The sequence below is a fragment of the Dipodomys merriami genome, unplaced genomic scaffold (genome assembly GCF_024711535.1).
Source record: "Dipodomys merriami isolate MVZ:Mamm:240054 unplaced genomic scaffold, mDipMer1.0.p SCAF_1, whole genome shotgun sequence".
Classification (NCBI taxonomy): domain Eukaryota; kingdom Metazoa; phylum Chordata; class Mammalia; order Rodentia; family Heteromyidae; genus Dipodomys; species Dipodomys merriami.
Genome location: NW_027202270.1, coordinates 133,769,062 through 133,791,127, shown reverse-complemented (window position 1 = coordinate 133,791,127; position 22,066 = coordinate 133,769,062). Strand labels below are relative to the sequence as shown.

The 22,066-nt window shown below is 36.2% G+C and overlaps 1 protein-coding gene across 9 annotated transcripts in view; it reads left to right on the top strand.

The window, feature by feature from the left end:
• Gphn (gephyrin) overlaps nucleotides 1-22,066 on the top strand; it is a 380,642-nt gene that overhangs the window by 291,178 nt on the left and 67,398 nt on the right. For all 9 annotated transcript variants that reach the window (XM_070031737.1, XM_070031733.1, XM_070031738.1 and 6 more), the window contains 2 exons: nucleotides 3,094-3,231; nucleotides 14,881-14,973. In XM_070031737.1, the coding sequence (XP_069887838.1) occupies nucleotides 3,094-3,231; nucleotides 14,881-14,973 (231 nt within the window). The remainder of the gene's footprint in view (nucleotides 1-3,093; nucleotides 3,232-14,880; nucleotides 14,974-22,066) is intronic.

Genomic DNA, 22,066 nt, shown 5'->3' with positions numbered 1-22,066 from the left:
TATTACTCTTTGAGCCAGACCTCCAGCCCTAGTTTTAGTTTCCTGCGGAACCTCCAAACTAATTTCTATAATGACTACACTAATTTATAATTTTACCAGCACTATTTTTTTATTATGAAAATACCGTACAGAGGAGTTACAATTCCATGGGCAAGATAATAAGTACATTTCTTATCAAGCATTGTTGCTTCCTCCTTTGTTTCCCCTTCCTATCCCTTCCCATATCCCACCCCCTACCACCCATGTCCTCCCCCTTCCGCCCACCCCCCGCCAAAGTTGTAAAGTTTGTTTTTCAACATAACGACTTGTACATCTCATTGTTGCAATGGATCCACCTATATCCCTATTTAAACAATTTGTTTTTCCCTTCCCCTCCACAAATTATACCAACATCAAATACTGTGAAAGCAGGGGTTATATGGTGGGGGAGGAACATACAAAGCAACAAAGAAATCATCTTATAAATATCTTAGAAACAATCGCATGAAAGTAAAAAACACTTGAATACTTATCTTGGGGTTCATTTCACCTAACATCAACATATTTGACCTTTTCTGCTTGTCTCAGATATATACTAGTTAGTACAAATAAGGGAAACCATGGGACCTATGTTTCTTTGGGCCTGGCTTACTTTACTTAGTGTAATTTTTTCCAAGTCTTTCCATTTCCTAACAAGTGGGACAATGTCCTTCTTTCTGATGGAGGCAATAGAATTCCATTGTGTAAATATACCACATTTTCTTGATCCATTCATCTACTGAGGGGCATCTGGGTTGGCTCCATATCTTAGCTATTTTACCAGCACTATTATGAAGCTCCCTCCCTCCTTACTTCAACCCTCTCTTGGACCTTCATAGCATTTGTCGTTTGCTTTCTTGTTGATGGCCATTCTGACTGAGACAAAATGGAATTACTTCCGTTTCCTTAGTTTTTTTTTTTTTTTTTTGGTCAGTAGTGGGACTTGAACTCTGGGTCTGGGCGCTGTCCCTCAGCTCTTCAGCTCAAGGCAAGCGCTCTACCACTTGAGCTACAGTGCCACTTTACTTCCATTTCCTTTGTAAATAAGAATGTTGAACATTTTTTTATGTATTTATTAGCCATTAGTGCTTGGAAGCCTTTCAACTTCTTTGCTTACTTATTAGATTATTTGTTTGTTTGTTTGTTTTGGTCTTTAATCTTTTGAGCTTTATGTATAACAAATGTCTTTTGTCCAATGAAAAACTTGCAAAGATAATCACCCACTCTATGAGTTATCTCTTCAATTTCACCTATAATTTTTAACAGAAATACTCTTCAGGTTTAGCACTAAACGATCTCCAGTCTTTTAGCTTTAAATTATTATGAGAGAGAGAGAGAGAGAGAGAGAGAGAGAGAGAGAGAGAGAGAGAGTGTTACTGGGGGTTGAATTCAGGGTCTTGTCACTTGAAAGGCAAGTGCTCTACCAATTTAGTTATGCCCTCAATTTTTGTGATTTTGATTATTCATAAAAAGAAAAGAGCTGGGAACATGGCTTAGTGGTAGATTTCTTGCCTAGCATGCATGAAGTCCTGGGTTCAACTCCTCAGTACCACACAAACAGAAAAGGCCAGAATTAGTACTGTGGCTCGAGTGGTAGAGCACTAGCCTTCTGCACAAAGAGGCTCCGGTTCAGTGCCTACACCCTGAGTTCAAACCCCACAACTAACCAAAAAACAAAAAATTTAGAAATGCCTTTATATTTTTAATAATGTTATTAGTCTTGGAATGGGAACACTGGAGAAGTAGGTTGTTTTGTTTTGTTTTTTTTGTCAGTCGTGGGGCTTGAACTCTGGACTTGGGCACTGTCCCTGTGCTCTTCAGCTCAAGGCGAGCGCTCTACCTCTTGAGCCACAGTGCCGCTTCCAGTTTTCTAGTGGTTTATTGGAGATAAGAGTCTCACTTCCAGTTTTCTAGTGGCTTATTGGAGATAAGAGTCTCATGGATGTTCCTGCCCGGGCTGGCTTTAAACAGTGATCCTCAGATCTCAGACTCCTGAATAGCTAGGATTATAGGCGTGAGCCACCAGCGCCTGGCTTTTAAGTCATTCTGCTAATCATGTCTAGAGTAACTGCTGAGGGTACAGTACAAGTACTAAATTTAAGAAAATACAACCGCTAGAAACAATCTTAAGGAATAAGTATAATTATTGTAAACTGGTTTAAAGAGATAAGAGCTGATTTATCCACACATCAGAAGTCTAGAGACAAGCAGTCATGGCTCATCTAGCAATTCACCTTTGTCACTAGGGACTTGGACTCTTTTTTTTTCTTATATTTCCATTAGTGTATGGGCTTACAGTCTTAGGTGAAAAATTACTACTGTGTCTCCATCCATGTTCCAGAAAGAGTTTTAAAAGTGCTAATGTTTTGTGGGGTTTTTTCCTCAGAAAGCTTTGTGTCTTTATCTTTTTATTTGTAATAAGATTTCTGCAATGTGGACAGTAAAGTAGGATAAGGGGAATAAAGAATGATGGTAGATACTAGTACATATCGTCAACAAAGGCCTCTCTGATATGATATTTGAGCAGAGACCTGAAAGAAATAATTGATGAATAATCTTGTAAAATCTTGAGGAAATCATCCAAGAGAGAAAACAGCAAGTACAGAGGCCCTGAGAGGAAATATATTTGGTATGATTAATGAAAAGAAAGGAGCTAGCATTACTAGAGAAGTTAGGAAATATAATTATAATAATATTCTGGGCTTATGGGTCCTAAGAAAAATTTTACAATGAGTGAAATAGAATGTCTGCAGAGTTGCAAGCAGAGAGTGGCATGGTCCAGTTTGTGGTTGAAGCCACAAACTGTGAAAGCAAGATTACCTAGGTTTGTATCTTAGCTCTTTGCTTACTTGCTCTGTGATCTAGGCAAATATATATATATATATATATATATATATATATATATATATACACACATATGTATGTATGTATGTATAGCATGGCTATGTATTCAGAGCAGGAAAAAATAACATTTTACCAGCTCACTTGAAATTGGATGTTAAAAGCCCTTACTTACTAAATACTTGTTAACCAGTGTTCACCGTCATATTCTCAGTTAACTATCTTCCTGTTTAGGCCACAGTGCTGTGGATATCACCAAGGTAGCTAGAAGACACCGGATGTCTCCTTTTCCTCTGACATCTATGGACAAAGCCTTTATTACAGTCCTGGAGATGACGCCGGTGCTTGGGACAGAAATCATCAATTACCGAGGTACTATATATTTTACCTGTTATCCTTTCTTTTCTTCATTTTCCAAGTAAGATTCATACAACATAAATATACAGTTTTGTTGAATGAGAAAGATGATTTGCTATTGTCATAACAAGTAAATACTTTTGGGGATTTTTCTTCTCAATTATATCATCCTTAGCAGTACAGAATATAGCACGGACAAAATTCCTTTTCAATTAAAAAAATGGGGAAAAAGAGCAGTTTTATATTCAAAATAGCAATACTCTAGCCTGAAATGAGTAATAATTTCCTTACTCACCACTAAGGGAGGGAATGATAGCTGAGTCTATCTGATGACTTTCTGCCAGAAGTGAGCAGTAACTGTTTTATAACCACACTGACCTGGTATAGAAAACCTACAGACAGTTCCTGATTTACAATGGTTCCACATAAAATGTTTCAACTTGCTAAATATCATTACTTGATTATTGTTAAATTTCTTTAAAAATAGTTCACCTATCATAGGAGTAAATTAATTATCCCTATTGTCTTTTAACAGTTTTCTTTAACATTTGTCCTAAGAAAAATCAAACTTAAGTCACATTTAAAAGGGATTTGGGAATGGCCATTTCATTTTTCCTGCAGGAGAAAAATGCTGTCAGATGTATTCTCTTTTCCCTTGATGGGGTATTTCCTCTTCATTTGTTCATCAGAGCAGTTGTCACTCATAAGTAAGCAAACTCTTCATGGATGGTTAACTTCTTTCTCAAGTGTTTCCACCGTGATTATGAAAAATAATAATGAGGTTTGAATTCAACCTTCGAATTGGATAAACTCAATTTTTAATGCAACAGAGAACACATAAGCACTTTAATTACTTCGAAAACATCATATAGAAAGCATGCCAGGCACTGGTGGCTTATGCATATAATTCTAGCTACTCAGGAGGCTGAGATCTGAGGATCATGATTTGAAACCAGCCTAAGCAGAAAAGTCCATGAGACCCTTATCTCCAATTAACCACCAGAAAACTGGAAATAGTGCTGTGGCTCAAAGTGGTAGAACACTAGCCTTCAGAAAAAGAGCTCAGGGACAGCACACAGGCCCTGAGTTCAAGCCCAACAACTGACCAAAAAATTAAAAAATAAAAAGCATAATTCAATTTGTTCAGCAAATGTTGGTTAAGCATCTACTAAGATAGTTACTGCATTAAGACATATTTTTTATAATAAAACAGCTGCCTATGAATCATAGTCAGTGCCAAGAAATGTAACTAAACAATATTCTCATCTCCTTTACTGGCTCTTTCTCAGACTTGCCTTATTTGTCAGCTCCTTGAATTAGGCTTTATTTAGGGTTTTCCACTATGCCTATTTTCATATCTTGTATGTGCACTGTACATGGCCTTTTTCATGTTAGTGGTTTCTAATACCGCTTACCAATTATTGAGTGATTTTAAAATCTGTGAAACTGTCCAGACTTTGTAAGAGCTAAAAAATCATATGTTGTGTAAATTACATATCTGATGCCAATAAATTTAACATGAGAAATACTAAGCTTTCTCAACTTCTGCAATACCTGTTTATTCTACATCCTCTTGAACCTATATCTCGATCTCCATCCCAACTGCTATTGTTTTTGTTTAGGTCTTTGGAATTTACTTCCTGGATTATTATATGTGCTCCAATTAACATCTTCCCAATCAATTATCTGATTAGATGTCAAAGTAATCTGTTCAGATGCAAATTTGTTATTAACACTCCTACTACAATTCTTCAGAACAGTGAAGGTGAGCATAGCCCAAGATAAAACCAAACTCCTTGACATAATCCTTTTTATACTTTCTTCTCTTACTCCTTTACCATCAAAACTTTCTTCTCCACAAACCTGATGTGCTATGTTTCTTTCCTCTAAGACTTAGATTATGTTGATAACCATACCTCAACCTTTTGGTTATGCTTGAGGCTTTATCTTATTTCTCTGACTAATTAATAAATTCTTAAGATGAATCTTAAGAGCCTCTTCTCTATGAGGACTTCCCTTGTGTCTGCTATCTTTTCCTAACTGATTTAACTATCTTTTCCCTCATGTTCATATGCTTTATAACAGAGACTGGCATTTGTTTGTGACCTATCGTGCATTGAAAAGAAGAGTGCTGGGCTGGGAAGGTGGCTCAGTGGTAGAGTGCTTGCCTTGCATGCATGAGGCCCTGGGTTTGATTCCTCAGTACCACATCAGCAGAAAAAGCCAGAAGTGGTGCTGTGGCTAAAGTGGTAGAGCACTAGCCTTGAGATGAAATGCTGAGGGACAGCACCCAGGCTCAGAGTTCAGGCCCCACAACCGACCAAAAAGAAAGAAAGAAAGAAAAGTAGAGTGCTGTAAGTGTGGGTCACTATGAATTGTCATAAGTTAAATATGACCTGTAATTCTCTTACTGAAAAGAGGAGTTCTCCCTAGAAGAAAAAAAAGGTTAGAAACACATTATCACTGCATTTTTCAATGTTTTCTTTACTTGGATATGTGGCAAAAATGGAGTAGAACTATCTATCCTCTTAGGGCTCTGCAAATAAGATCATGGTAGCAAAAGGAGAGACTAGATTCAAAATGAAGAAAGAGAGAGCATCAGGAAAGTAGTGATAGGACAACTGAAAAGGACAAAGAAACAGAAAGATGGGGTAGAAAATAATTCACAGCTCCGACCCCAGCTCCTCACAAGAGAGAAGAGTCCAAAGACACAACCAAAAGGTAAGCTAAATGTCCCTGGCAGCAAACTGGTAATTCTAACCTCAGGATAAGCCCACACTTCTCACTTGCCTTTAAGACAGTGTATGGATTTGATGTGACTGTAACTGTGCTTGAGTGGCAGGCTAACCTTGGAAAAGACAGACATTTTGTTACTCCCCTGTGATTGGATAGTTATAGCAAGATATATCTTAACAGAAAAAGCCTGATTTTCATGACTGAGCTACTCTCAGGATATGAAAACAAGGAGGAAAGGAATATACAAGTAATAATGGAAGAAGTTATATTTTCTTTAAAAGGCGCTGTGATGGCTAGGGGCATATGTTTTACTTAAAAGGGCCTCATGCTTTCTAGGGGCAGCGTTTTTCCTTTAGTTACTTTTTTTTTTAGATAGGGTTTGAAGTTTTTGCCTAAGCTGTCCAGTACTGTGATCATCTTATTTATACCTCCTGCATAGCTACGATTACAGACATGTGCCCAACTTTTCAAATGGTTGAGATGTACACTCACAGACATTTTGCTCAGGATAACTTCACACTATGATCTTCTTGAATAGCTAGGATTGCAGATATAAGCTACTTCAAAAGACAGTAGTTTTCTTTTGTCTTTGGTCTACCCTTTCACATATCTGCTATTTTTATCCTCTGTTTCCAAGTGAGACTTTTAAGGACCAAATACTCTGTTGACATAAACAGCTTTCTTTTGGTTTCTTCAGAGCAGGATAACTGGTGTTATGATTTGGATATATAGTACAGTGAGGGAGAGAGGAGGGGAGAAAGAGAGAGAGAGAAAAGACAGAGGGGGGGGGCAGGCTATGTGTTGAGGGGTTAGTCCAGCTAGGAGCTATTTGGGGAGGTGCTGGAAACTTTACCTGGTATAGTATAGTTGAAGGAAGTAAGCCACTGTGTCCTTGGGGCTATACCTTGACCTCTTCCTGTTCCCTATTTGTACCATCAGATAAATAACTTTCTTCCTCCTTGCCCCTCTGCCATAATCTTTCACCAAATAACAAACCAGAAATAATTTGTCTGGCTGACTATGGACTGAAACATCTAAAACTATGAGCTGAAATAAATATTTCTTCCTTTTATTCTCTCAGCTATTTTGTCATAGCTATTTAAAACTAACACACGAGACATAATGAATGATATTTGTACGACTACCATTTATGATTCATCATTATTACTGATAAATGTAATGACATGAATAAATTACACCTTCATACTTGGTATAGCACTAGCAAATATAAAACAAACTGAATGTTCTTGGCATTATTCCCTGAAATTGCCCTTTTCTTTCAGTTAACAATGAAAAAATTACAAAGTGCCAAAAGAAAAGATTCTCGTGTCTTGGGAACTTTGTCTTAGACTACAATCCCTAGCTTTCTTGTTCAAAATTACATGATTATGGCTGGCAATTTGGCTTAGTGGTAGAGTGCTTGCCTAGTATGCATGAAGCCCTGGATTCAATTCCTCAGTACCACATAAACAGAAAAAGCCAGAAGTGGTGCTGTGGCTCAAGTGGTAGAGTACTAGCCTTGAGTAAAAAAATGCTCAGGGACAGTACCCAGACCCTGAGTTCAAGCCCCAGGACTAGCAAAAAAAATTACATGATTAACAACTTCAGCATCTCTGACTTGGATTTCTTTTTTTTTTTTCCTGCAGAAAGCTTCAGCAGGTCTAGCTGAGGAAACTGAGCTTTCCTATTGAACTGAATTGGAAAGGATGAAACATCTCTTTTAGCATACTGACCACATCACGAACACATGTTCCTATTTCTGACTTCTAGCTTGCTAGCTGCCTAAATATTGGCAGTTATCTGTAGCAGAGATTCTCCTCTCCTGATTTCATTCAAACTGTCCTCACTAAGGTGGTTTACAAATCATGCTAGGAGTTCATTAACTCCTCCTCATTGTTCAGTAGCTAAGGAAGCAGAGAATAAGGAAAAAGAGAGCAAGATTTACTTGAAAGCATTTTACCATCAGATACTCCTTACCTTGCTCTGCCTTTTACCAGCTGAGGGACTAAAAGTTACCTTTTACTAATTATGTAACTGAACAAATTACATATATCCTCATTACATCTCTAACATATGTATAGCTCGTATTCTATTTCTGCATCTTAGTACATCATTAAATTTATATTTGTTTACATTTCTTTAACCAATTTTTTTTACAGTAGTCCATTGTAATCCATAGAAAATATGTTCTAAGGACCCTCCAAAGGGTGCTGCTGATAATACTGAACCCAGTATTATATAGGCCCTTCAGTATTACCACATAGTACCAGAGGTTTATGTTTTATGCCCTGATGTCTCCTTTGCCTCAGTACTTTTACTTTGGGGTTAATATTAAGAAAATGAGTGTTACTTGAGTACTAGCATTGCATTGCCTTGGTAGTTAATCTGATTTGCCAAAGTATCTGTCAGATGATTAATGGGCTGGTAGTGCATATAGTGTGGATACTCTAGAAAAAGGTATGATTTGTGTCATGGGACAGAATAAAGTAGTGTATTTCTTCATGCTACTCACAATGGTACACAATTTTAAACTTTTCAATTGTTTATTACTAGACTTCAGCACATAGTTGTTTGGGGGATAATTGAAACAATGAAGAAAAACTAGAAATAATAAAGGACTAATGGCCGGACACCAGTGGCTCACACCTGTAATCCTAGCTACTCAGGAAGCTGAGATCTAAGGATTGCGGTTCAAAGCCAGCCCAGGCAAGAAACTCCATGAAACTCTTATCCCCAATAAACCACTCAGAAAACCAGAAGGGGCGCTGTGGCTCAAGTGGTAGAGCGCTCACTTTGAGCTGAAGAGCTGAAGGACAGCACCCAGGCCCAGAGTTCAAGCCCCACGACTGACAAAAAAAAGGACTCCTGTATATATGTTTGTGAACTCTGTATGTGTGTGTGTACATACGTATGTGTATAATACCATACCTATAAATAAGCGTGAACTTCTTTATATTCAAAAATTGTATTTCCATAATGAATCAAGAAAATGTGGTGTGGGGGGGGGAATGAGTGTAATGGAATTCAATGCCTCCATCATAAAGAATGACACTGCCCCATTTGTTAGGAAATGGAAAGACTTGGAAAAAAATTATATTAAGCGAAGTAAGCCAGACCTAAAGAAACAAAGGTCTCATGGTTTCCCTTATTTGCAATAACTAGTATACGTCTAGGAGAATCTTACCAGACAAGCAGAAGAGGTCAAAAGCTATGTATATATGACCATATAAGATGATGCTAAGCAAAATGAACCCCAAGATAAGGGACACAAGAGTTTTTTTCTTGGTCGCTGTTGTTTTTAATATACTATATGATTTCTTATTTCTTTTGTATGTTCTTGTCCCATGGTATTATTCTGGTGTCCTGCATCTTTTATATACATTTTTCTAATTTGAGGAGGAGAAGTGAAATACAAAATGCTGAAACAAGAATGTTGGCCCATTGTAACAATGAGACATACAAGACACTATGTTGAAAATGAACCTTACAACTTGGGGGGAGGGGTGGAGTTGGGGAGGTGGGGAGGGAAGGAATAGGAGGGGAAAAACAAAGGAGGGGGGTAACAATGCTTGATAGGAAATGTACACATTACCTTACTCATGTACTGTAACCCCTCTGTACAGTATCTTTACAATTTTAAAAATTGTATTTCCAATAAATGCTCTGTAATAGGTACCTCAGGTTGTTTTCCCCTCACTATGGTGAATACCATAACTGTACTTTTACCCCCTTATATAAAGAAGGTTTTTAAGTGAATTAACTTATTTGGATATGAATCCAATGCCTAATTATACTGCATCACAACTAGGTAGACTAGGTAGACTCCCTTCAATGTATATACATTGTATATACATATACAATGTATATACATAAAGATGTATTTGTGTGTGTAATATATATATATATATAACATATATATATAGTACACATACATATATCCTCTTTTTAAACAAAAAACATATTATAAATTTATCTCACTTTAACCAGATTTGATGGAACTTAGTTCACATTTAAAATAATGAGGGGAAGTTGTTTGTAGTGGCCCAGAGCTGTCATCCCAGGACTTAGGAGGCAAGGCAGGGAGATTGTGAGTTCAAGGCCAGTCTGGGCTATATATGAAGTTGAAGCCAGCCTATGCTACATAGCAAGACCCTGTCTCAGAAAAGTAAATGTAACTGAATTAATTTTTCAATAAGCTTTTTAAAGTTGATGCACACAGCTTTTATTGAATATATCTATGCTTATAGAAATGAATCACTGGTGCTCACGTTTACAATCATAGTTATTCAAGAAGCTGAGACCTGGAGGATCATGGTTCAAAACTAGCCCAGGCAGAAAAGTCTATCAGACTTTATCTCCAATTAACCAGCAAAATAGCAGAGCTTGGAGGCATGTCTTAAGTGATAGATCAGTACCAGCAATGAGCAAGAAAAGTGAGTATGTAAGACCCTGAGTTCGAGCCTCTGGTACTAGCATACACACATACAATATACAGTCTTTAAAAATGTTACTTACTTTTTCCATTCTTTGTAAGTACCTTTTATGTTTTCAAATTTTCAATATACATGTATCATTTAATATAGTATATTTAACAATCTTTTCATGTTTCTTTTGAAGTGCCATAATTTCTATTAATAGCATTGAGTTGGTTTCAGAGCATAAACAATAAAGCATGTTGCATTTAAAATGGAAAGAAAACAAATTGTTTAAGAAGAAATAGCATCAGAATCCCTTCTTCCTGCAATTATGGGAATCACAAAAAGAGATCTCTCCTTTTTTATAATAACCACAGTAATATCCTAAGATCAATCAGTGTGGGAGAAGTTGGGAAATTTTTAGAGTACCAGATTTCATTAACCAAAATTATAAAAGTTATAAGAATTAAGTGCACAGTGAAACATGGGGCAATTTATAGGACAGCTATTTGAGATTATCATTTAAAAAGTACAGATTGAAGTTACTGAATGACCATTTTGACTTTTTTGTTTGTTTGTACCAAATCCTGACAGGAAAATTCTCATCTTGGACTTATATGACACTCATTCATCAGTGACACTCATTTGCCCTGAGTATTGCAATTAATTAATTAATTTTATTAGTTGATCATTAAACACTAAAAAGAACAATGACAATTTAAGCATTTTCTATGACTTTAAAAACATTTTAGAGGGCTAGGAATGTGGTTTAGTAGTACAGTGCTTGCCTAGCATGCATGAAGCCCTGGGTTCAATTTCTTAGTCCACATAAATAGAAAAAGCCAGAAGTGGTGCTGCACCTCAAGTGGTAGAGTGCTACCCTTGAGCAAAAGGAGCTCAGGGACAGTGCCCAGATCCAGAGTTCAAGCCCCAGGACTGGCAAAAAAAAAAAAAAAGATATTTTTTAACTGTTTTGCCTTAATATTCCACACACTAAAATGATGATATGTTGCAATGTCTCCCACTATTATTGAGCAGTCATTCTAAGTCCAGAAATATTTGTTAAATAAACTTGAGAGCCCCAATATTTGTTGTTGTTGTTGTTGTTGTTGTTTTGGGTCTGGTTGTGGGGCCTGAACTCTGGGCATGAGCGCTGTCCCTCAGCTCTTCAGCTCAAGGCTAGCACTCTACCACTTGAGCCACAGAGCACTTCTGGCTTTTTTTCTTTTTGCTTATGTGGTGCTGGGGAATCAAACCCAGGGCCTCATGCATGCAAGGCAAGCACTCTACCACTGAGCCACCTTCCCAGGTCCTGAGCCCCAATATTTGGTGCATATATGTTAACAACTTTTATTTCTTCTTGATAGATTGTTCCACTTTTAATATGAAGTGACCTTTATCTTTCTTGACTAGTTTTTTTTTTTTAAGTCTGTTTTTATCTTATATAAGTTCAGCTATTCCTGCCTGTCTTCAGGGTCCATTTGCTTAGAAAATCTTTTTTTCATCCTTCGTCCTCAGCCTGTATTTGTCTTTGCCAATAATACGTGTTTCTTTTAGGCAAGAAATGGTTGGATCTTGCTTTTTTTAATCCAGTTTGCTGTTTTATGTCTTTTGATGAAAGGGTTGAAACCATTAATTTTCAGTGTTAATATTGGAAGGTATGTCATATTTCCTATCCTTTTGTTGCTTTATGAAATTTACTTATTTTCTATTCCTCCTTTACTAACTTATTCAACTAGTGAGATTTATTCTGTCCTGTATTTTTCTGTTTTCATTTGTCTTATGTGTGTAGGATTTCTTCAAATATCTTCTGCAGTGCTGATTTAGTGGTCATGAGATCATTTAGCTGCTGTTTATGAATGGAAGGTTTTTATTTTTCTATTGATTATGTGTCCAGCTAACACTGACTAGATAAAGAAAATGCAGTACATATATATCATGGAATATTATACAGTCATAAAAAACAAATTTGACAAGAAGTGTACTTATTACCTTATTTATACAACTGTAACCCTTCTAGAGGTACATCACCTTGACAACAAATATGTGTGTGTGTGTATACAGAAAAATGAAATGTTTTTTAGGAAAGAGGATGGAACTAGCAACTGTAACCCCTCTGGAGGTTCATTACCTTGACAATAAACACACACACAAACACACACACACACCGACACCTCTCAGGAGGCTGAGATCTGAGGATTGTGGTTCAAAGCCAGCCTGGGCAGGAAAGTCCTCGAGACTCTTATCTCCAATAAACCACTAGAAAACTGGTAGTGGTGCTGTGGCTCAAGCAGTAAAGCGCTCACCTTGAACTGAAGAGTGCAAGGACAGCACCCAAGCTCAGAGTTCAAGCCCCACGACCGACAAAAAAATAAGTAAATGCACACACACACACACATACACACATACACACACACACACACACACACACACACACACAAAGAAAAATCAAGTGATTTTTAGGAAAGAGGATGGAACTAGAGAACACCATGTGGGGGAAGCGATGGGAAGTGAGAAGGGAATAGGATGGATAATATTGAAATGCATTGTTTATTTGTGTAAGGATGACATAAGGAATCACACTGAAAACTGATGAACAATGGGTGGGGAGGGAAGACATATAAAGAGAGGTTAATCTTATTAAGTTATAGTATATTTATGTGTGCAATATACCATGGTGAAACTTCCTTGTACAGTTAATATGTTAAAAAAGAAAAAAGTGAATTATAGGAAAATGAAATAAGCTCTGTACTGGCACAGGTACCAGCAAGTGGGGAGTAATTAAGAGTGTGAATTAGGGTAAATGTTGAAATTGTTTTAAGAGAGGAGGAGAATTGAGGAAGAATGATATAATGGGTGTGTGTGTATACATGTGTAGATATGTCACAATGAAACCCCCTTATACAAGTAATATCTACTAATAAAAATCATTCTTTAAAGTATATGTAACGCAAATTGAGGAATGTCTACAAATAATGGAGCTTAAAACAAGATAGATCTCTGCCAGACAAAAATAATATGAAAATTTTTAAATTATAGATAGATAGATAGATGATGGCCATTTTGTGCTATGCAGACTAGTGTCTTTCACTGCCAAGAGCTTCTCAGCTTCTCTTACTAACTGGGTACCAGCCTCTGACATCAGAAACAAGGCTCCCCACTCATTTCCATAAGGGCAGATGATCTTAAAGGTGCTAAAGCAGAGTTCTCAGGCTGTGACATACTGTTAACATTTGTGTCATATTCTCATGTGATCTCATTCTACTACTGCTGTGCCACAGATGGAGTTGTTTTCAAGAGGTTCATGACTAAGGATAGTGCATGTGTGCATGCGTGAATGAGTATGTACCCATTGCTAAGATTAAGTCATGCTACCAGCCATGTGTGATCTCATTTGAAATGCTATAATATACTGAAGTGTCCAGAATTCATTTAGTATTGGAAAGGAAATGTATGGTTACTAAAAAAAAAAGTCTGTTGATAGAAAATGCCCTGAGATCAGTTGTTGGATAACACAACACTTTTTTTAAAAATGCTGTACAGAGGGGTTACAGTTACATGGGTAAGGTAATAAGTACCTTTCTTGTCGAGCATTGTTACCCCCTCCTTTCCTCCTTTGTTTTTCTTCTACTATCCCTTCCCTCCCCCAACACAACACTTTTTTTTCAACCATTACAACTTGGTTTTTATAAAGTCAAAAGTTTGTATATTTTAAAGTTTGAAGAGTAGGTAAGTCATTTGTTACCTAAAAAATCTGTGAAATCAACTTTCTTTGAAGGAAAAAAATATGCTTTTAAGTGTTCTGTGGAAGTCATTATTTTTTATTGTATTGGTTTGATTTTCTCAGAATAAAAATCATAATTCTAATATTCAGAAAATTTAAAGCAAATACATTTTTAAATTTTCAAATAAATCATTTTTGTCTTTTTATTGGTATGTAAATATAATATAGTAAAGATTATACACTGTAATTTTTCATGTTTTAAAATATGTTTAAAATTTTTCCTTTGTCCATGAACATTCTTTATAAATAGCACTTTCACCTGCATGATAGTTCATCATAAGGATAGGTCATTTAAATATTTATATTATTGATCTGGAGTCTCTTTTCATTTTTTAGTAATGTAACCAACTCTGAAATAAACATGTGATAAAGATAAATGTATTTTCTTAATTTCTACAAGAGAAATTACTGGGTCAGTAAATATGACAGTGTTTAAGATTTGGCTTTGCTTTTAAGGAAAATCATACTTAAGTTGTTAAAGGATTAATAACACATCTTGTGAATGCATCTTGGTTGACATATATAACTACTCTGGATAATTGCTGTAAGCACTATCATGCATTGATTGTATGTAATCTTTTATTTTAAGCACCAGGATGCATCTTTTCTGTCTTCTATTCTTTGGGACAAGAGGTCTGACTGAGCCTTTTATAAGCTGTGCCATACAAGCACTCATATCTATGTTCTTTATGACTGTTTGCCTACTCACACTTCTTCCTTTTCTTTCAGATGGAATGGGTCGAGTCCTTGCTCAAGATGTATATGCAAAAGACAACCTACCCCCATTTCCAGCATCAGTAAAAGATGGCTATGCTGTCCGAGGTAAATGTTTTAATTTTCTTCACAAATAAATATTCTTCACTACCACCAGACTCATACTAACTTTTTTTCTTCCTTCTTTTGGCACCTACACTTATGATATAACAAGACAGAGCCCAGGTCTGGAAGTTTTCCAGATGTTTTCTAATTGAAAACATCTATATGATCCCAGCAGGGGATTGGGGAAATGAAGAGTTTCCCAACACAGGGAATAATTGAAGCAATCTGTTCTCTTGCTTTAAACTCAGACATCTGTAAAGGGCTTGATGAAGGCAAGCGTGAGAGAAACCTCTAATTCTCTCACAGATGCCATATTTTAAAGCTCTGGAACCCCAGATGGTACTGGCAGATCATGCCCTCAGAGTTGCCTGATATTGCATGAAGTTTAAAAGCAAATACTAAATAGTATTTGCCTGCCTACAGTCTAACCTTAAGAACTCAAGATTAGGGGCTGGGAAGGTGGCTCAGTGGTAGAGCGCTTGCCTTGCAAGCCAGAGGCCCTGGGTTCGATTCCTCAGCACCACATAAGCAAAAAGAAAAAAAGCCGGAAGTGGCACTGTGGCTCAAGTGGTAGAGCGCTAGCCTTGAGCTGAAGAGCTGAGGGACAGCGCCCAGGCCCAGAGTTCAGGCCCCATGACTGGACCCAAAAAAAAAAAAAAAAAAAAGAACTCAAGATCAAAATGTAACTAAATTGCTTAGAATCTTTTCATAGATTTTTTTTTTGCTTTTCCATACAAATAGGTATACATTTTGCTGTGGTTTTATTGAGCTAATTATGGTACTTTGCCTTTCATTCTTATTTCTTATGAGAATATTTGAAATCTATTCTTAGCAATTTTCAAAATGTGATATATTGTTATATATTGTTATAATAAAATATGCTATTATATTGTTATTCTGTTAGTGATTATTCAGTCTAAGCTTGTATTTTACATTTTCTTTCTTTTTTTTTCTTTTTTTTTGGTTGGTCATGGGGCTTGAACTCAGCCTAGGAGCTATCCCTCAGCTCAAAGTGAGCACTCTACCACTTGAGCTACAGCGCCACTTCTGGTTTTGTGAGTGGTTTATTGGAGATAAGATTCTCACGGACTGCCCAGGCTGGCTTTGAACTTCGATCCTCAGATCTCAGCCTCCTGTGTAGCTAGGATTACAGGTGTGAGCCATCTGTGCCTGGTTAATTTAAATTTTTCAAAAATATTTCCTGTCTGAGCCAGACACTGGGCTCATGCCTGTAATCCTAACTATTTAGTAGGCTAAGATCTAAGAATTGAGGTTCAAAGCCAGCCCAGACAGAGACTCTTACTAACCACTAGAACTAACCACCAGAAAACCAGAAGTAGAGCTGTGGCTCAAGTAGTAGAGCACTCACCTTGAGCTGAATTGCTCAGAGTCAGCACCCAAGCCCAGAGTTCAAGCCCCACGACCAACCAAAAAAAAAATCCTGTCTGGATGCTGGTGGCTCACACCTGTATCTAGCTACTCTGGATTGTGGTTCGAAGCTAGCCTAGAAAAGAAAGTCTGGAAGACTCTTATCTCCAATTAACCAACAAAAAGTCAGAAGTGAAGCTGTGGCTTAAGTAGTAGAGCACTAGCCATAAAAAGCTCAAGGCTAGTACTTAGGCCCTGAGTTCTAGCCCCAAGATTGGTACAAAGATAGATAGATAGATAGATAGATAGATAGATAGATAGATAGATAGATAGATAGATAGATAGATAGATAGATAGATAGATAGATAGATAGATAGATAGATAGATAGATAGATAGATAGATACCATGTAATGTCTCAATACATGTATACATTGTATAACACTCAAATCAGGATAAACATATGTCCTTAAAGGTCAGTTTGTTTTTAATGGTAATATGAAGCTTTTGTTTTTATTTTTCAACCACATCTAGCATTAAAATAATACTTTTCTTAAAATTAAGCACATTTATTAGTCACCATGTTATCCTACCATTATTTATTGTTTTACATTGGAGGCAGCATAGCAAAGGGTTAAGGCTAGGTATGGAACTTTCAAATAAAGCCCAGGGGATATGGGTTCTAGTACTAGATTTATTTCTATAACCTTGAACAAACCACTTAAAGTTTTTGAACCTCATTTTTCTCATCTGTAAAATAGCAATCAATATAACAATACTTACTCCAGCAGAGAGTTGTAAGATTTAAGACAATTGCCTGGCACACACAAAATAAGAACACTCAATAATTTTAAATGATCACATGATAGTACTATCCCTATTATTGTTGCTTTTGTGATGTATTTTCTTAGACATCTCTGAAAATTTGGAAGTAGGTATGGAGTTCATTCCCATAATCCCAGCACTTGGGAAGCTAACACAGGAGGATCACAGGTTCAAAGCCACTCTAGGCTGTAGAGCAAGACCCTCCCTGTCAAACAATCAACAAAAAAGCTGAAGAATAACATTTATATGAATTATTGCCTTCATTCTGTGTAAATAAAATAGTGGAGAGAATGACCTTATGTTGTAATTTGTACTAGTGTGTCTTTTTTTATACCAGTGTATTTTTCTAAGGATGTCTATCTTAAATGTGCCTTATTTAGCTTGATCTTATTAGACAGGAATATTTCTAAAACAAGCAAAATCCAGATACAGATAACCAATTCATAATGAGTACTATATTTTACCTTCTAAAATTGATTCCTTTTGTAGTATTTATGAAAATGAATATTGTTTTACAAGGAAAATTATTTTTCTCATAGTTTCATTGATTCTTCTTGTTTCTTATTCTTCATCTAAAAACTAAACTCTATTTTGACCTGATTGTTTGTAGTCATACAGGACTATAATAAAATGACTAAGAATTATCATTTGCAAAGTAGAACAAATGGCTACAGTGGTTGAAATGCTCATGACAAGCAAGTCTGTTTTTTACATTCTTGTAATATAACAAGGAGAGGGAGAAAATAAATTTTTATGCAGAATTTCTCTCAAAGAGAATGATATTCTGTGATTTTACAAGAGGTAAAAGCAGCTCCATAAAAAGAAAGTATTGTTCTGAGTTTTCCTTGTTGCCAAAAAATTAGCCTACATGTCACAGAAGAGCTTTTCTACTACTGTAGAATCTATTCAAGAAAATTTGTGTAAAATTATATGCTCGATCTCATTAATTCTTTTGATTCAAAAGAAGTTGCTTTTTTTCTCAAGAAACAATCTCCAATGACTTCTCATGAAATTTTTTAAAAATTCAAGAGATGTGCTAGCTGCTGATTTACATTTCTTTCCTATAAAGTGTTGATAGTTTTCTAAGATATGTAACATTTCTCAGAGACATAAAACACAAGGTAATCTTTGTGGGTATAGCTACATCACAAGTAGGAATGAATTTTCTATATTACAATTAAAATAGCAAAAGTCCTCAGTAAACAAAGAAATATGGTTTTAGAATTTAGGCTGGATTTTTCCCTTTACAGCTTATCAACTTTGTCTGTAATTCAGGACCATAAACTACTAGTAATTCAGGGCACTTTTTTAAATTTCTTTGAAGGTAAATCCATTCATTGGTCTTTTCATTGCTATAACCCCAAACCTAGGCAGTGTTTTTGTTAAAAAAAAAAATCCTTGAGGCAATTGTTGTAGCTTTCTACACTTTCTATTTCGTGTACCTCCTTCTTTCCACCTGTTATCCTTTACTCAGTTCCTTTCTCCCCACTCCCTTTATTCTCCCTTTTTTCTTCTCCTCTGCCTTTGCCTTAGGCCTTCCAGTAATAACCAGTGGCACTCGTGATCATTGCTAACCCTCTAGGTGTAAAGAGGTTGCTAACTTGCTCTGGATCACTAAGCATTAGCCAGTATCCTTCAGAAACATTTGGGATAAAACTCCAAACCAGTTGGAGGATCACTTTCTTTAAGGTATGTGGGCTGAAAAATCAAGATAGTAATAAAATGACTAAGAAAATAAATAGAAACAATATTTTAACAATATTAAGAAAGAATAAAATACAAAAAACACAGGAAGTAAATGATAATGTCAAAAATAATAGGAAGTCCTGTAGACAACTCTGAACAGAGGAAGAAGAATTTAAAAGACAAAAGTAGGAAAATGAAATTAAAGTAACATATTAAAGAATCAATTTATTTTTATCCTTTATATTTTTGAATTTTTAGTTTTCCCTCACAAGACCAAGCTAATCGATATAGTCACACAGTCTGATAAAGATGTGAGAGTATCTTATCTTACAATTTCTGCCTAGATGTTGAGAAGGCCAAAAGCCAAAATCTCTCACAATCCCAAGTTTAACTTTCTTGGAAAAGTTCAGTTTGAAAGGCATTTCCCTCCATAACTTGTTTTGGAATCATTTAGGAAAAGGAAGTGTTTTGAATTATTTTGAGATCCATGAGTAACATTCAATTTTGATAGACTATATTAAGAAATATCCAGACCATTTCGGTAAAGGTAATTTTTTAGGTTTGTTTTGTCTTTGTTTTACATATTTATTTTAAATATTTATGGAAAAGTGTTTTAAAATTTTTAAACTGCCTATTATCTAGCTGCCTGGCCATTATTAAATTTTTATGGGGTCTAATCCGTATCTAGTATATTGAACTGCAGTAAAATTAATGCAGATAGTACATAGCCATTCTGAATTAGAATCAGTTCTTAGTCTTTCAATGATACTCATGTTTTAGGACTTAATGTTTTATTTGAGTCCTCTCCAAGGTCTCAGTTCTTCATCTCAACATTCTATTATTATTGCCTTCCGCTGTAGATTAGTGTAGATGAAGAGGGCCCAATGATACAGAGAATATTACCTACATGAGCAGATAGATAATTTAGAATAATTAACTTTAGCTAATTCTAAAACAGTTAAAATATAGTAGTTAATGAAATGAGTACTCCTTTCCCAAAAGTAACAATAAATAGGTGTTATCCCCTGGAAAGGGGTTTACAAAATAGTTTCTCACTTATTCAGCATACTCTTACCTACCGCCCACAAAAAAGCACAGCAGATTATAAATTCAAAATAGTTTAGCTGGCTTATACTTCAGTCAGTATGATTGCCATAAGTTTGAATCTCTTACTCCAGTCACATCATCTTCCTTCATCACCTTCCTCACCCTAAACCTTCCTAGAATTCTAATTTTAGCATAAACAAAACGCCTGTTGCCCTGTTCCTATCCATTCTTACTGTACCTTCATAAACAATAGACAAATTGTTAATCCCTCTGTGAAAGACTTTCCTGGTATCTCTAAAGCTATTTATATAGGCCTCCATTTATTTGGCCCTAATACAAAGAAATTCTTAGCTTAAAATAAATGAACAGCTAGATAATATTATAAGAGGCTTAAGAAGAGGTCACATATGGCTGGGAAATGAAAATGAATGATATTTCTTTGACAGTGGTTAGAGGATACTTATTTTCTGTATAGTGACTATCTACTGTTTTCAATTTTAAATCAAATGATATAACCATAAATCTTTAATCTCAAGTGAACATTAATGAAACAGGAAAAAAATCCAGGTGCCTATGGCTTACGTCTGTAATCTTAACTATACAGGAGGTTGAGATCCAGAGGACTGCAGTTTGAGGCTAGTCTGGGCAGAAAAGTTGATGACAATCTCCAAAATACCAGCATAAAGCAGGGCTCGAGGTATGGCTCAGATTGTGTAGAGTGCAGTCAAGCAAATGTGAGTTCAAACCTTGTCATCTGCACAAAATAAAAGGAACAGTTTCAAGGTCTAGCATTAACCTATATGAATTGTTTACATAATCCATGTGTTGCTAGGGTTTGATTTATGTTGGTTTTATTGCTTCTCAAATTAAATTCTGCAGTTACAAAGCAGAAAAGAAAACTCATTAGTAAATTCATTAGAATTAGTGAGGGAAAGATTCCAGGCTTTGCAGAAGCCCCCAGAATCTATCCATCTTTTCTAAGAGTGTAGTATGGCTTATTTAATTTCTTCCAAGCTTTAGGCTCATATACCACCATGCCTCCACTTCTGTCCCTTCCCAGTCAAGATTTTAAGACTTAGCTTGAAAAAAATAGCACCTTTTTTTTTTTTTTTTTTTTTTTTTGGTCAGTCATGGGGATTGAACTCTGGGCCTGGGTGCTGTCCCTGCGCTCTTCAGCTCAAGGCAAGCCCTCTACTGCTTGAGCCACAGCGATATTTCTGGTTTTCTAGTGGTTTATTGGAGATAAAGAGTCTTACAGACTTTCTTGCCCGGGCTGGCTTTGAACCATGATCCTCAGATCTCAGCCTCCTGAGTAGCTAGGATTATGGGCAAAAATAGCACCTTTCTTAATAATTTAAAATAAATACCACCAAGTTAGATTGCTTTCTGTTTGTAAGAAATGGTAAGCCTTTTGATGTTCCTCGTAAAGTCAGATGTTTATGATTCACCAGTTATTTCTTGTTTCCTTTTATTCCAAAATTGTTAATAATCACTTGGTCTTCTAATGTTCTGCTTCTCAAAAATAGTGGTCTAAGGACAGCAGCAGCTATAGAAGCTTGATCTCAGACCTGATGAGTCAGAAACTGTTTTTATATGATCTTCAGATTAATTGGATATACATTAAAGTTTAGGAAACACTGTTGCAGAGTAAATAATAAAAATGACTCCTCTGGAGCTGGGAATGTGGCTTAGTGGTGGAGTGCTTGCCTACCATGCATGAAACCTCAGGTTTGATACCTTAGTACCACATAAACAGAAAAACCCAGAAGTGGCACTGTGGCTCAAGAGGTAGAATGCTAGCCTTGAGCAAAAGAAGCTCAGGGACAGTGCCCAGGCCCCCTGAGTTCAAGCCCCAGGACTAGCAAAGAAAGAAGGAAAGAGAGAAAGAAAAAAGGACTCCTTTGTTGATACCAAGGACCTTCTATATAGATGCTTGGATGAGACTTCCTTTGCCAGCAATAGTCACATTTACCACATGGAAAGTCAGGGAAAGGTAGAAAATGTCATCAGATAGCAGGTATTCTATCCCCAGATTCTATCACCAGATGGTGCACCTTTCCTGATAACTTTGCTTCTAAAGCATTCTTTCAGATATTTACCTCTCTGAAGCCCAATACTAAGTTTTCTTCTAGTTTGCTCTAGATAAGTACTCATCATTCAGTGATGTATGAG